A 17,166-nucleotide genomic window follows, 5' to 3' on the forward strand; every position below is an offset into this window, starting at 1 on the left:
ATATGTAGAACTGCATGAGATGGGTGAGGTCCTCAGTGAATATTTGCCTCTGTGTTAACCATGGAGAAAGATATGAGGACTTGGAAACTTGGGGAAGTTAGTGGTGATATCTTGGGGAAGTCCATATCACAGTACAGGAAGTGTTGGACGTATCAGAATGTATGAAGGTGGATTCTGGGCAGCACGGCGGCTCAGTTGTTAGCATTGCTGCCTCACAGTGCCAGGGACCCAGGTACAATTCCAGGCTCAGGCAACTGTCTGTGTGGAGTTTGCATATTCCCCCCGCATCTGCATGCATGCCCTCTGTGTGTTCCGGTTTCCTCCCACAATCCAAAGATGTGCAGGTTAGGTGAACTGGCTATACTGAATTGCCAGTGATGTTCGGGAATGTGTAGGTTGGGTGCATTGGTCATGGGAGATATAGAATTGGTGGGGGTGGGGAAATAGACCTGGGTGGAATGCTCTTCGGAGGGTTGGTGTGGACTTGGTGCTGGCCTGTTTCCACACTGTAGGGATTCTAGGATTTTATGATTAATCTCCTGCTCCTGACAGATATATCCAAGAACACTGCAAGAGGCTAGAGAAGTAATTGCAGGTGGCCCAGGCTGACATTTTTGCATCATTGTTAGCCAGGGTTGAGGTCCCAGAAGACTGAAGGTAGCAAATGTTGTGCCCTTAGTCAAGAAGGGCTGCAAAGAAAAACCTGGGAACTATAGATCAGTAAGTCTAGTATCTGTGAGAAGATTTTGAGATAAGATATACATGCATTTGGAAAGACAGGGTTTGATTAGTAATCAGCATGGTTTTGTGTGTGGGAGATCATGTCTCACAAATTTGTTAGAGTTCTTTGATGAAGTGACCAGGAAGGTTGACGAGGGCAGGATGGCAGACATAGTCTAGATGGATTTCAGTAAGGTCTTTGATAAGGTTCCACATGGTAGGCTGCTCTGGAAGGTTCGATCGCATGGAATCCAGGAGGAACTGGCAAATTGGATACACAGTTGGATTCATGGATGGAAGCAGAAGGTAATAGTGGAATGCTGCTTGTTGGACTGGAGGCCTGTGACCAGTGGAGTGCCTCAGGCGTCGGTGCTGGACCCATTGCTGTTCGTCATCTATATCAATGATTCGGATGAGAATGTACAAGGCGTAATTAGTAAGTTTGCTGATGACACTAAAATAGGCAGCATTGTGGACAGTGAGGAAGGTTCTCAGAAACTGCAGCAGGATCTGGATCAGCTGGGGAAGTGGGCCAAGAAAAGGCAAATGGAGGTTAATATAAATAAGTGAGGTCTTGCATCTCAGAAAGTCAAATCAAGGTAAGGGTTTCATGGTGAATGGTAGGGCCTTAAGGAGTGGAGTTGGACAGAGGGACCTTGGAGTTCAGGTTCACAGTTCTCTGAAAGTGGAGTCACAGGTAGGCAGGCGAAAGTGAGGACTGAAAATGCTGGAGATTAGAGTCGAGAGTGTGCTGCTGGAAAAGCATAGCCAGTCAGGCAATATCCAAGGAGCAGGAAAATCACCATTTCAAGCAAAAGCCCTTCGTCAGGAATGAGGCTGGGAGCCGAAGGGGCTGAGAGATAAATGGGAGGGCGCGTGTGGCTGGAGTGGGGGGGGTGAAGGTAGCTGAGAGTGCAATAAGTAGATGGAGGTCGGGGTAATGGTGATGGGTCAGAGAGGATGGTATTGCAGATAGATGGGAAGGGAGATGAAGAACAGGTAAAGCTCTGATGGATGTGGAAGGCTCCTTTGCGGCCTTGGATGGAGGTGAGGAGGAAGTGTGGGCAAGTTTTGCAATTTCTGCGGTGGCAGGAGGGGAGGGTTGACCTGAGAAGAGAGTCGCAGAGGGGAATGATCTTTCCGGAATGTGGATAGGGGTGGGCAGGGATGTTTGAAGGTATCGTAAATGGCAGAGGATGATGCAATGTATGCGGAGGTTGGTGGGGTGGAAGGTGAAGGCCAGGGAGGTTCTGTCATTGCTGCAATTGGAGGGGTGGAGATCGAGGGTAGAGGTGCGGCAAGTGGATGAGATGCGCTGAAGGGCATCATTAACCACGTGGGAGGGGAAATTGCAGTCTTTAAAGGTGGCCATCTGGTGAGTTCTGTGGTGGAACTGGCCATCCTGGGAATAGATGCGGTGGAGGCGGAGGAATTGGGAATAAGGGATAGCCTTTTTACAGGAGGCAGGGTGGGAGAAGGTGCAATCCAGGTAGCTGTGGGAGTCAGGTTTGTAGAAGATGTCAGTGTTCAGTCAGTCACTGTTGATGGAGATGGAGAGGTCCAGGAAAGGGATGGAGGTGTCCGAGATGGTTCAAGTGAACCCAAGGTCGGGGTGGAATGTGTTGAAGTTGATAAACTGCTCAACGTCCTCGTGGGAGCATGAGGTGGCACCGATGCAGTCATCAATGTAGCGGAGGAAAAGGTGGGGAATGGTGCTGGTGTAACTGTGAAAGATGAACTGTTCTACGTAACCGACAAAGAGACAGGCATACCTGGGGCCCATGCAGATGCCCATGGCTACTCCTTTCATCTGGAGGAAGTGAGAGGATTCAAAGGAGAAACTATTGAGGGCGAGGACCAGTTCAGCCAAATGAATGAGTATGTTAGTTGAAGGGTATTGGTGGGGACATCAGAAGAGGTAGAAATGGAGGGCTTGGAGGCCAACAGCCATAGCGGATGGAAGTGTATAGGGACTGGATGTTCATGTGAAGATGAAACATTGGGGGTCAGGGAAACACAGGTAGACAGGGCAGTGAAGGCAGCTTTTGGCACAGATGCCTTCATCAGTCAGGGCATTGAGTATAGAAGCTGGGAAGTTATGTTGCAGATGTACAGGATGTTGGTGAGGCCGCACTTGGGAGTAGTGTGTTCAGTTTTGGTCACCTTGCTATAGGAAAGATGTTATTAAACTGTAAACAGTGCAGAAGAAACTTACAAAGGTGTTGCCTGGACTCAATGGTCTAAGTTATAGGGTGGGGTTAGACAAGCAAAGATGTTTTCCTTCATGTGTAGGAGTCTGAGAGGGGATCTTACAGAAGTGTATAACATCATGAGAGGCATGGATAGGGTAAGTGCACTCAGTCTTTTTCCCAGGGTTGGGTAATTGAGGTCCAGAGGGCACTAGCTTAAGGTTAGAGAGGAAAGAATAAAAGAAAACCTCAAGGGCAATTTTACTTTTTACACAGAGGGTAGTATGCATGTAGAATGAGCTGCCAGTGGAAGTGGTTGAAGCGCGGGTACATTAACAACATTGAAAAGGTATTTTAACAATACATGGAAAGGAAAGGTTTAGAAGGATATGGGCTAAGTGCAAGGAAATGGGGTTACAGTGGATGGCCATTTTGGTCAGCATGGACAGGTTTGGGCCTATCACTGTGCCTGGAGGACCATCAACCTGGTGAAAGATGCTCTTTGACTTGTCAGAAACTTGTTGGTCTTTCAGATCAAGGAGTTGACCTAGTCTGAATGTTGCAGACTGGCACATTCCAAGGTCGAGAACAATGTGCTGTGGGACGCACTAAACCTTGAGGTAATTGCCGTTAGGGCACACAGTTAGGAAAGGGCTTATGCCCAAAACGTCGATTCTCCTGTTCCTTGGATGCTGCCTGACCTGCTGTGCTTTTCCAGGAACACATTTTCAGCTCTGATCTCCAGCATCTCCAGTCCTCACTTTCTCCACACAGTTAGGAAAGACCACTATCAGAGGTCTTGCTGCCAAAATTAAATCAAGATATTGGATTCTCCCGATGCCTCAAATATATGCAAATATAATCTTGTACAAGAAAGGAATAACTCTAGTTTTTTTGCTAGATAGAGTCAATCTCAAAATGCTTGTTTGTTTCTTCATATGCTACTGTACAGAACCGAACTGCTTTAGCAAGTATGCATACAAAGATATTTTTATGTCTAAAATATATTTTTGAAATTAAAATAAAAAAGCAGCCTTACCTTAATCATGGACTATCGTGGCATCTGCACTTCACGACATCACAAATTCAAAAGTCAAGCTTTGGACAGGACTTCGGACCGGTAAGTAGTGGTTAGCTGATTTCCATTATCTTCAGTTCCCATTAACTCTTTTCATAACCATAAGTTTCTGGAGCAGTGGCATTAGGCTAGTGGTTCAGTTGTACAATACTGGGATTTATAATAATACCCAGACTATTGTTTAAAAAAGTATTTTTAGTAAGTGAGAATCTAACACCAGGGACCATCTAGTTAGCTCCAAAATATTTTAACAGAGATTTAATTTTTATTAAATAGCTTCAAGAGAGTAAAAAATGGCAGTCAGGAGGGTAGTCTTCTTCTCCTGCAGAATGTGGGAAAGCAGAGGCAGTTTGAATGTCCCTGACAACTACATCTGCAGGCAGTATGTCCAATTGCAGCTCCTGTCAGGCCACATGGATTGGTTGGATTGACAGCTGGACACACTTCAGAGGATGCAATACATCAGAGGCAGGAGTTTTTGAGATGTGGTCACACCCACGATTCAGGCTGATAGACAGGCAACAACTAGAAGGGTTAGGCAGACAATGGAGGAGTCCCCTGTAGCACCACAACTAGCTCTGCTGTACAGCAGAGAGGGTCAAAGTGCAGCAGTAATTGAGGACTCAATAGTCAGGGATAGACAGGTGTTTCTGTGGCCAAAAGCAAGAGTCCAGGGTAGTGTGCTGCCATCTTGGTGGCAGGGTCAAGGATGTATGCGAGTGAGCAGAGGGCATTCTCAAAAGGGAGCGCAAGAAGCCAGAGGTCATGGTCCATGTTGGTAGTAACGACATAAGTAGGAAGAAGAGTGTCGAGGTCCTGCAAAGGGAGTTTGGGGAGTTAGACAGTAAGTTGAAAGCCAGGACCTCTGGATTATAATCATGGGATTACTCCCTGTGCCATGTGCCAGTGCAACTAGGAACAGGAGGATATTACTGTTAAAAACATGGCTAAAAAGCTGGCATAGAAATGAGGGCTTCAGGTATATGCATCATTGGGATATCTTCCAGGGAGGGTGGGACTGTACAAGGAGGACAGGTTGCACCTAAACTGGAGAAGCACGAATATCCTGGTAGGGAGGTGTGCTAGTGGCACCAGGGAGGGTTTAAACTGGTGTGGCAGGGGGATAGGAAACAGAGCAGTAGGTAAGCAACTGTCCTGGCATATCTCGATGGTTTTGTTGAAGCAATATATAAATAGCCCAACTGGATTTTTTCTGTTTTCTTTTGTTTGAAGTTTTTTTTCTTGACTTGAGATCTGTGATCAGTAATGTTCTGCAGGGATCAGTGCTGAGACCCATGTCATTTGTTATTGGAGGAGAATGTAGGTAGTCTGATAAGTAAGTTTGTTGATGACACAAAGATTGGGGGATAGTGAAGAGGACTGCCAGAGGATACAACATAATATAGACAGGCTGGAGACTTCGAAGGAAAACGGCAGATTGCATACAATTTGGACAAATGTTAAGTGATGCATTTTGGAAGGTCTAATGCAAGATGGTAGCATACAATAGAAGGTGGAACCCTCAGAAGCATTAACATAGAGGGATCTAAGCATACACATTCACAGATCTCTGAACGTGGCAACACAAATCGATAAGGTGGTCAAGAAGGCATACAGCATGCTCGTCTTAATCGTTCAGGACAGAGGCAAGTCATGTTGCAACTGTATGGAACTTTAGTTAGGTCACAGTTCTGGTTGCTACACTACCAGGTGGATGTGGAGGCTTTGCAGGGTACAGAAAAGGTTTATCACAATGTTGCCTGGTTTGGAGTGTGTTGGCTATGAGGAGAGATTGGACACACTTGATTCGTTTTCACTTGAACATTGGAAGCTGAGGAGCGAGCTGATAAAAGTTTATGAAATTATGAAAGGGAATGGATAGTCAGAGTCTTTTTCTCAGGGTAGAAATGACAATTACAGTTTTAAGGTAAAGGGGGAAAAGTTTAAAGGAGCTATGAGAGGCAAGTTTGTTTTTTAAACACAGAGAATGGTAAGTGCCTGGAATGCACTGCCAGAGGTGGTGCCAGAAATGGATACAATAGCAATTTTTAAGAGGTATCTTGACAGATACATGAACGGGCAGGGAATAGAGGGACATGGGTCACATAGAGGAGAAAGGTTCAGTTATGGGAAAAGTGAAGGGGAATGGTACCAAGCAGATAGACATTTCAAAGAGCCAGCATAGACATGTAGAGGCTTCCTTCTGTGCTGTTTGACACTCTAAACTCTGGCAGATTTTTACATGATTGAGGTAGCTGGGACCAATAACAGACCTGTTCCAATAATACTGCTGCAACTATCATTGTCCATCTATGCATAGGCCAGAGATCAAGTCTGCCTCCTATGTCATAGATGTTCAGTGGATGAATATGCTACATAAGAGAAAGTCCAGGCTTGTTTATCAATTCTTTTTGGTTGCCATCAGCACTGAATCTTGCTGACCTGAACCAACATTTACATATGATAAAAGAACTTGCATTTATATAAAGCCTTTCAGAGTGTCCCAAAGAAACTTTTAAATTTTTAATTTGTTAAAGAATGCACTTCTTCAAAAGTCTGTCCACGAAATCGGTTTTCCAGCAGGTGTCACCACATTCCTTCGGTCCTGGTTTTTGGCTCATCCTCAATTTCAGTGCTCCACCACTGACATTCTTTTAGCTATTAGACCTGAATCTTTAGAATTCCTTCTGCATCTTTCTCCTCTAAGATGCATCACTGAGCACACTTCTTTGGTGCTGTTTTTGGCACCTAACCCAATATCTCACTTGTTTTCGTGGCGAGCGCTGTTTGATAACACATGTGGAGTATTTTGGGATGCTTAGCAATATCAGAGGTGCTAAATACATGAAAATTGATGGTCTTACCACTGCTCAATGGCTATTCAGTCAAACAACCCTTCAATATCTAGTGAGCTTCAAAACTACCTCGAAGGTCTCAACTACCTAGAATTTGATGTACCATCATCAGGTGAATAAATAAATCATATCAACAGACTCTAGCTTTATCCAAAGTGTTTGAAGGACTGTAATAGGCAATTTCTGAGCTTGGTACATCCTGAAAAATGCCTACACTCTTCTAATGGTACACTGGAACATTTTCTGCACATTGCATAATTCATATAAAGATCTATCTGGATCAGGAATGTATGGCCAGTAATAAAGTCAAAGCAAAGATAGGAATACCACAATCACAAAAGCTGTTTTGTATAAATTCTTTAATCAATTTATAGAGATTTACATAACTTATTGCACTTGTTTATGTTTGATAAAAATAAACCAATTCCATCTTAGGAAAATTCATAAAGGAGAGCTTCCCACTTCCCCGAAAATATATTAGAAGAATGACTTGATAAACAAATTAGTTGCTCACACTGTAGGAGCTTATTCTGCAGCAGTTTGTTGAAGTATTTTTCCATTAGGTTCTGGAGCCCTCGAGCACCAGACTTGCAGCCTCACTAGTACTTGCAAGTGTTTCTCTCTTTCTTAAACCACAGGCTGGGAGAAAGATGAAAAGTGCGATTCCTTCAAACCAAAATTTCAATTATTCCATTCTAATACATGATTTGCTTTTCTTTCTGTCTTTCTTACACTAGGTTGCAACAGTCTCTGTTCCAGTCCCAAATTCTAATGAATGGGACTGAATTATTTACAACACAATGTTTAATTTTACTGAAATTTTTGCAGGAATTCTTAGTCTCTGATAACTTTGGCGAAAATTCAGTGCAAACACCAGCATTGGAGTGGGAGATGCTCTACAATAAATTCCCCACATCCCCCTCTTGTGGCAGTATATAGTCAAAAAAAAAGTCGTCTAAACAGTAACGACAACTTCATGTTGCATTTCAAGACTATAGAATAAATCAATTCAAACCATTCACATGTATATTGATCAGCTCCTGAAATAACGAGGATCTGCTATAGACTGCCTAGTTATTTACCTTCATTAATAGAATTCGCTTTTTAATACTAAATCATCCACCTGGTGTACTCACCTGTCCTCTGCCTTTACATTTACTTTATCTACTGGAAGCAAGTGGAGTTGTAGGGAAGAAATTTAGTTTAAGGTTATCTTGGGATTACTTAATAATTACAGGACCCAATCAGTAACCGAAAGAGTTTACGTTTTCCAGTCAGTGGTTTGTCAGATGCTGCATTGACTGAAAACAGACAGCCTTGTGTTGCACCTAATTTGAAAACGAAATAAATCATTTCCAAGGCTACTGATGGGCTAGTGCACTGGTAAATCCAACCCAGAATCACTGCCTGAGGTGAGACAGAAGCTGAAACCTGTTTTATGACGATAAAGGTTAATGAGGTGGGCCATTTGGAAGAAGAATCTGCAATCAATGTACTGATACCTTTATATCCAAACAAACAGTGGAAAATTATATTTTACAACATACACCAACCCTCTAGTTATACTTGGCATCTACTGGCACAAATAAGTGCAGGACAAGGCACTAACTTTAAACAAATTGTTGGAGGGGATAAAGAGCCCCAAAAGGACTGAAATAAACTTCATTTAAAAACTGCAACAAATTAGAGCTATGCCAATTACTAATAAGAAAAAACAGCTGAACTGATCACTTTTAAAAGTATTTAAGGACACTGCATACATCTGGTCCACTTTTACTGAAAGAAATATAAAGTTAATGGTTATCAGCCTCGAAGCCACCTTGTCATCTGTGTTCCTGCTTGCCCATACTAACACATGTGAAATAATCTAGTTCTTCTAAACCAAACCATTGCACAGTGCTGGTAACAGACTGCTCCAAAAACAAGCAATGCTTTCTATACGTCTCGCGAAAATTAGCTTTCAAATCCTCCTGTGCTGCTTCTCACCCTTCCTCGCCACAATGAAACCATCTGCTTCCTTCTGGCTTAATGATGCCTATTACTTGTATGCAGACCTGAAGGCTTTTTGGCTCAATTTGATCTTATTTGTTTTTTTTCTAACAATTTGGGCAATAACAAGGAATACGTATAATGCATAAGTTACCATATTATGTTACAGCATATGTAAAATCTGTAAGACACATCCACGTCCTGCAGAGTAAAGATACAGATAATGTGCCAACATTATATCCTGCTTAGCATTTATACTAGTTCCACAATTTGTGCTGACATTCTTCACTCAGCCACTGATAACTGGAACTTAACCACATTTTAGAGAAGGCATTTTGCAATCTGTTCCATTTGGAGAAATATAATTCTAAACGGTTTCTAATATTTTTAGACAGGGAAATATGCGCAGATCTCTGTAACATTTACAAATTTCACGAGAATGTTTCACAATATTGCACAGTGATTTTCTAATTGTTGTCCTTTATTTGTGATTACCCCAATCTCACTGTCCTGAGAAGCCCAGTGCAGATAAAAGATTGCAACACATCATATTATTCAGTGTCCTGCGCAAAGATGCTCTGTTTGTCATATTGTATCAGCTATAAACTATGGTATTCTGTTAGATGGGATCAGTTAACTACTTACAATTTTCTTAATCTAATTGTCTTCTTAATCTGGTGCAACTCAATGTCAGGAGCATGCTAAGGACTATACTTATACGAGCAGAATAACCAGATATTGAACGAAATGTAAAGTCTTAAATTAACTTATCATAATTGTCTGTCCCATTAGTCATGTAGAAACTACTCGAGTGCCCTACAGTTAGTCAATCCTATCAATTAAAAGCTCTCTGTTGATTAAGGCATCAGATAGCCTAGAGTAACCTGCAAAGTAACTAGCTCAAAATAAGTAGTTTTCTAGTCGTTGTGACAATTAAAGGAAACAAAGACCCTGTTGGAGATATTACCCCACTGGCAACGCAGGCTCATACATAAAATTTTTTATTCCTTTCCATAGATGTATACGTTCTGAATGTACCTCAATTTGCACCATTTCTGTGTGCATGTTAAAAAGTCAAGTTCTCTCTGACCTGGGAACTCCTGAGGTTACAAATGTTTATGTGAGGGACACAGTCCTTGCCAGCAAGTCAGGTTCTCACTGAAAATCAGACCATAAAATCCACTAACTGTGATGCTTCTCCACCTGTCCGGTGTTAAAAATATCCTTTATGTCACAACCAACCAACTTTTTATGTGATAAAAGCCTCCACATTGGTATAAGATCTACAATGGATTTTATGGTCTAATCAACAAATCAATCACCCCTGAACAAGTGAGAGGGATAATTTCACAAAAGCACATTAGCAGAACATTACATAAAGCATGGTCAGCTGCAACACTGGGATTCCTTAATGTAAACAAGCACCAGTTGCTGGTGTGTCAGAAGCTTTGAACTATATCTTGGGAATGGATTCCCATTTATTGCATAGGTATTTTTCAAAAAAAAATAGTTCTGAATACTTGCAAGAAGAAAATCAATTTCTTTTCAAATATTGATTTAGGCAGTTATTGACAAAACAAAAATCAAAGGCCAGCTGGAGAAGATTCTCCTCTTAATTCTGATGGTGTTCTGTCAGGTTTCTCCTCCCAGTTCGAGACAGAAGGAAACCTCATCAGGGCACACCAAACTGGAGTGAAGAATCTGACAGCCCTTACCGATTAATCCTCAAACATAATTCTATAACTGAGACCACCAGCTACCTTCACTCCTGCATACAGTAGGTGGTGAATCTCTCTGTTCATTCATTACTCTTACTCAGCTCTGCACCTCTGACACTCACTGCAAGAGCTCATCAGCTCTTTCAGGTACCCTCTTCCAGATTCCATAGCTGTTATCTGAAGTCTGCTACACTGATGGACAAGGCCACCTCCGGTTTGCGGGTACGAGCACGAACTGCTTGTTTCTCAGGATTTTCTGAGGCATCTCCACCCTGGACAGTAGCTTGATGACTGCAAAGGAAAAAAGTTATTGTTGGCTGCATGTTAAGATGATTAAGCTCTGTACTTGAGTTTATAATTCTTAATATTTCAAGCTTGATAACCCTTCTATAAGATGCACTGGGAAGTGCTAATGTTGACACATAAATAAAGTTAAGGGCACAGACACTGTTTTAAAACAATTTAATTAAATGAGTCTTTCCTATTCAAACCTTCCACTGCTGCATGTCACAAACACTAGATTGTTACTACACACATTGATCTTCTACAACATACTGATATTGGACGTTTGAAGGATTATTAGAAATCAACTATCTCTTTATCATAATCTCTTTTCTTGCATCCCAATGTTCTCCTTTAGTTATGGATCATGTAAATAAATTGCTCATTTGTTCTGGGTTTATTAAAAAAAACTGCTGCTTTATGTTTTGCTTAGTAGAGAGGAGGCACTCCTCTCAAGTGGCACGGTGGGCTCAGTGGTTAACACTGCTGCCTCACAGTGCCAGAGACTCGGATTCAATTCCCGCCTCAGGTGACTGTCTGTGTGGAGTTTGCACATTCTCCCCATGTCTGCATGGGTTTCCTCCGGGTACTCCAGTTTCCTCCCACTGTCCTAAAATGTGCAGGTTAGGTGAACTGACCATGCTAAATTGCCCGTAGTGTTGGGTGAAGGGGTAAATGTAGGGGAATGGGTCTGGGTGGGTTGCGCTTTGGCGGGTCGGTGGGACTTGTTTCCACACTAAGTAATTTAATCTAATCAAATGGTAACTAAACATTTCCAGCCGGACTGAACAATACTGTACAACGTCATAAAGATAACTTCACAGAGAATAAAATCAATTTAACAATTGATTCAGTCTTTATATCTCAGGATTGAAGTCAATGTTCATGTACAAATATGTATGCATAAATTGGGAACATTCATAGGTAAAGCGGTCCTTTGAACCTGCTCCACTTCCAATAAGGTTACTGCTGATTGGTGAAGGTTACAAATTTCATATTTGTATCTAACCCGATAACTTTCCATTTTCTTGCCTACCTACAATCCAGCTCCACCTTGAGAATATTCAATCATCCTGCCTCCACGGCTTTCTGAGCCAGCGTTTCAAAGTCACATGACTCAGAAAATTTCTCGTCACCTCTGTCCTAAATCACTAACTCATGAATACTGTGCCGAGTTCTGACTTAGCCCACATGAGAAAATATTATCACGCAGAACCTGTCAAGACTGCTCAGGAACTTGTACTCTTCAAACAAGTTACCCTCACTTTTCTAAACTCAAATGAAAACAAGCTCAGTCTGTCCAATGTTTCATTGTGAGAAACCACTCATTCCAGGTAGCAACCTTCTCTAAGCTGCCTTTAACACACTTACCTCCTTCCTTAAATAAGGGCACCAAAACTGCCAAGATGTGAGATGTGGAAGTGCAGGTCTTGGTTTGGAATGGACAAAGTTAAAAATCACACGACACTAGGTTATAATCCAACAGGTTTATGACATTCGTGAAGCAGTCGCACCAATGCTCCACGTAACTGAAACACAACTTCTTTATTTTTATGTTAAATTCATCTTGTAATAAATAAAGCATTTCATTAGACTTAATTATTAGGTATACTTTCATACTGACATTTTGTGATGTACACACTAGAACATCTAGAAATTCTGCAGTCAATGTCTGTTGAAGTAATATTCATCTTTTATTCTTCCTATTAAAGTTAACATCCTATTTCCACATTATACTCAATCTGCCAGATTTTTGCCCACTCACTCAACTGTTCACATCCACCTGTATTCTCCTTATGCTCTCTTGAAATGATTTAAATAGAGTTCTTGTTCTGGACTGCAGGACTCTAATCTCTGAAGATTGCATACAATTAATATAGGGGTAAAGGCAGTCCAGAAATGGCTTTATTGGGTATAAATGCTTTAAGGAAACAGATAAATTAGCATGTCAGCATCTCATCCTCTTCCAGCAAAAACACAAAACCAGCATTTCTTACAAAGTGAGAGTTTGGTTGAATTGTACAGACTACTGGATCAACAAAGATAACCAGAAACCCATAGCATAAATCAGAGATGATTTGATATGCTACAATAGATTTCTAAGAGCAGATAAGCTTTTGTCGAAATAATACTGGGAGTGGCCTAGCAATTTTAAATCTTAGCAAATAAGTTACCGTGTGTCTTTACTATTGCCTTCTAGTTTGAGTTTTTCCTTCCCAATGTCATCAGCCACAGTGCTGAAGTCCTTATTTTTGTCGATTAATAAGTTCTGTAGGAATAAAATGTTTAGAATTATCTACTGAAGTGTAAGAAAGGAAAGACCCCAACACAATTTGATCAATTTTCATTTCATTTTTCAACACATGAACCATTCCTCTTTTAAAGCTTGGAAGCTTTTTGGAATTCCCTAATCCTACCCAAATTTGACATTTTGCAAATTGAATTGCTTTTTATTATCTAAAAGAATATCTGCAGTAATTTCTGCACATTTGCGGCAGGAAAAACAAGCTCAAAAAGTCCTGAATAATTTTAGACAAATGGAATTCAAACATAAGGGAAGTTTTCCTAAAACTTGTGAAGACTACACTTGGCAGAATTCTGGCCTTTGCATTACAAAAAAAAAGTACAGCACCGGAGAAGTTCCAAAAAGCTTTATAAGGACGATGCCAGAACCTAAAGGATGCAGGAAGGCTGAACAGGTTGGGGTTCTTTTCACAGATGGAGCATAAACATTGCATATAACTGTTCACATGCTGCAAAATTCAATATAAAGACAGATGGCGACGAGATGACCAATACTGGTCAACTTCAGGCTCACCTTAACACCAATGATATCTCCATCTTTCAGATAATAAGGAGCCCCGTGAAGGCTCTGCTGTTTCTTTTTCTTCTTCTTCTTTGAGACTTGCTGAGTCTAAAGAGAAACAATGTTGTTTAGAACACAAGACGTGGTAAGCTATAAAGTGCTCAAGCTCCTTTGTAGCAATAATGCCATGATCAGACTCAGCAGGGGAGACTCGATGGGCCAAATGGCCTAATTCTGCCCACATAGCTTATAAACTTCCCAACTCATGCTGTCAATAAGGTTAAAAATATCAATGTTATAAGAAAAGGAGCATATTCCTTGACGTTCTGGCCAACATTTGATCCATACCAACATCATAAAAACAGATTTTCGCATATTGTCTCATTGCTTTTGGTGGAGTTTGCTGTGTGCACGTTGGCAGCCATTACAACAGTGGTGACACTTTCAACAGTACATAATTACAAATAAAATATTCGGGGACATGCATATAGAGGCTTTCATGACCTATAAATCCAAGCTTTTATTCAAACTTTAAGATCAAATTTCAGTAAATATTTTATTAGTAAAAGAAAACAAATCTGTTCACAGCATCTGAAAACATGAACTTTTATGCTGCATATTCCACCTCAACAACAGATGATCTTCAGAAGTAACTATACAATCACCTATTAGCTTCTTTGTCTAATGTAATGACATTAGAGAATAATCAGCTACTCTCTAAAGTTAAGCACTGATTTTAGGAAGCTGTAAAACAACAAGAAATCAAGGTAATGAACCAACAGAAGCTGGAACAAGATGCAAGTAAAAAGTAATAATGACTCCACTTTAAGTGTGCTATCAAATTACAAAGAGTATCCAATTGAGCTGCCTGTGCTCAACTGCCCAGGGAAGTATATAGCAAGACCAATTATCAACTGCTGCAGACATTGGTTTTCCCAAATAGCAAGGTAAATGAGGGATGGTGATGCATTTCATTGGATTTTTAAGTTGGACTGCAGTGGGTCAAATTGATATCTTTCAACTGACCACACTGCTTGCGTCATGCTGCTGTGTTAGTGATCAAGGTCAATATAGCTTGACTGTGTAATGACACAATTATAAATGACACTATAACCAACTTATTAAGAGTTTATATTTGCATGGCACCTTTTGTATAACAAAGTCTTCCAAAATGCTTTGATGGAAGAATGGTGATCACTGAACAGCACATGGAGAAAAATGTTAGGCAATATTAAAGAAGGGATCTTGATGAAATGGGTCAATGGGCTGAAAAATGGCAGATGGACGTGGTCATGGATATGTTCGCTAAGCTGGGAAATTGACCTGCAGATGTTTCGTGCCCTGTCTAGGTGACATCGCCAATGCTTTGGAGCCTCCTGTGAAGTGCTGCTGTACTGCCTTCTGGAATTTATTTGGCTCCATTCCTGCTGCTTCTGGTTGTTCATTGTAGCGGTCAGTATATTAGGTCTAGGTCAACGTGTTTGTTGATGGAGTCCGTGGTTGAGTGCCATGCTTCTAGAAATTCTCTGGCTGTCCTCTGTTTAGCTTGTCCTATGATCATTGTATTGATCCAGTCAAATTTGTGGTCCTTGTCATGTGTGTGGGGATACTAGGGACAGCTGGTCATGGCGTTTAGTGGCTAGTTGGTATTCATGGATGTGGAGTGCTAGTTATCTGCCTGTTTGTCTTATGTAGTGTTTGGTGCAATCTTTGCATGAAATCCTGTAAAGTACATGATGGGTATTGCGTCTGTTGTTCTGGTGAGTTGTTGTCTGAGTGTGCATGTCGGTTTATGGGCTCTCATAACTCCCAGTGGGCAGAGAAGCCTGGCTGTCAGTTCCGAGACGTTTATGTAAGGTAGCGTGGTTAGGTTGTGGCATGTCCTCATCGCGTTGTTTGTCTGTTTGGCATCTGTGGGTGAAGTTGCGAGGATATCCGTTCTTGGCAAATATTCTGTAGAGGTGTTCTTCTCTTCGCAGGTTGGGAGTGCCGCAGTGTGTTGCAGCCCTTTTGAACAGGGTCCTAATTCTGTTTCTTTTGTGTATGCTCGGGTGGTTGCTGTTGTAGTTCAGGACCTAGTCGGTGTGTGTGATTTTCCTGTACACTCTTGTAGTGCATTCACCATTGTGTTCTTTCTATCATCACATCCAGGAATGGGAGTTGATTGTTGGTTTCCTCCTTTCTCGTAAATCTGATCCCTGTGAGCACGGTGTTGATAATCTGGTGTGTGTTCTTGACCTCTGTTCTCTTAATTATTATAAAAATGCCATTCACGTATCTGATCAGGAGTTTGGGTTGGATTTGTGGGAGGGCTGTTTGTTCCAGTCTTTGTATCACTGCTTCTGCTACGAGCCCAGGGATAGGTGAGCCCATAGGTGTTCCATTGACCTGTTCATATATTTGGTTGTTGAACGTGAAGTGTGTCGTCAAGCACAGGTCTAGTAGTTTGAGCATGCAGACTTTGTGAGAGGTTCCCCGTCGTACTGTCTGCTCCATTTGTCCCGCAGGTTGGCTACTGTCTCTCTGACTGGAGTTTTGTCAATTGAACTGATCATTGCCATTACATCAAATGAGACCATTGCTTCTCCTTGTCTATGTTTATGTTCTTGACGTTGTTGCGGAATTCCGGTGATGATTGTGTGGATTCACTGATAAGATGCTTTCATTTTTATTGAAGTTTCTTTTGCCAGTTTACACAATGGAGTTCTAGGGAGTGCCACAGGGGGTCTAAGCAGTATGTCTGGTTTGTGTACTTTGGGTAATCAGTAAACCCTTGGCGTGTTGTTGCTTTCTGGATTCATCCTTTGGAAGTCAATCCTGGTTATCAGCTGGTTTTTTTGTAGGTTCTGTAGTGTCTTGATTATTCTATTGGTTAGCTGCTGCATGGGGTCAGATTCACTCTGTAGGTAGGTGTCAGTGTCTGCCAGTAGTTTCTCTCTTTCCGAATATATTCAGTCTTGTCCGTAATAACCATCATTCTGCCCTTGTCCACTGTGATTATGTTCTTGTCCTTTTTGAGTGTGTTAGGGCTTCTCTCTCTTTGATGTTGGGGTTGTTCATTTGTCTTTTCTTTGTGAGTAAGGGTACATTGGTTTGTCTCACTGCTAGCTGTGTTTCTTCAATTAGTCCATTAGTTCTGAGCGTACGTTCTAGTGCAGCTGGGAATTCTGTTGTTTTTGCATCCCTGTGGTTGTAGTTGAGTCCCTTGGCTAGTACGACTTTTTCGGTGTCTGTAAACTGTCTGTAGGAAAGGTTCCTTAGCCAAGTGTCTTCTCTGTTGTTGGTTAGCTTAGTAATTTTGTCTTGTACTGCTATTCTCTTTCTGTATTGGTTCTGTTCTGTCCTATGGTGATGACCTGTTCGATTGCTATGGTCCACTTCTGATTGGTTGTGTTTGAAACTAATGATTTTTGGCAGGCAATTTCTTGTATCTGTGTAGTCTCTTGTGTGCACTTGTAATCATAACCTGGATCATCCTGCGACTGTTTTGTCTGACTGTTTCCCTGGCTTGTGGGTTATTGATTAATGG

The 17,166-nt window shown here is 41.5% G+C and overlaps 1 protein-coding gene across 1 annotated transcript in view; it reads right to left on the reverse strand.

Moving 5' to 3' along the window:
- Positions 1 to 7,183: 7,183 nt before the first annotated feature.
- usp40 (ubiquitin specific peptidase 40) overlaps positions 7,184 to 17,166 on the reverse strand; it is a 135,769-nt gene continuing 125,786 nt past the window's right edge. Inside the window, exons 30-32 of the mRNA XM_087988867.1 lie at positions 13,650 to 13,745; positions 13,006 to 13,100; positions 7,184 to 10,840 (exon numbers count right to left, since the gene is read on the reverse strand). Coding sequence (XP_087844993.1) covers positions 10,723 to 10,840; positions 13,006 to 13,100; positions 13,650 to 13,745 — 309 coding nt within the window. The 3' untranslated portion in view covers positions 7,184 to 10,722. The remainder of the gene's footprint in view (positions 10,841 to 13,005; positions 13,101 to 13,649; positions 13,746 to 17,166) is intronic.

This window comes from Chiloscyllium plagiosum, unplaced genomic scaffold (assembly GCF_037043375.1).
Source record: "Chiloscyllium plagiosum isolate Xiang-an unplaced genomic scaffold, Cpla_swu_hap1 HiC_scaffold_7, whole genome shotgun sequence".
NCBI lineage: Eukaryota > Metazoa > Chordata > Chondrichthyes > Orectolobiformes > Hemiscylliidae > Chiloscyllium > Chiloscyllium plagiosum.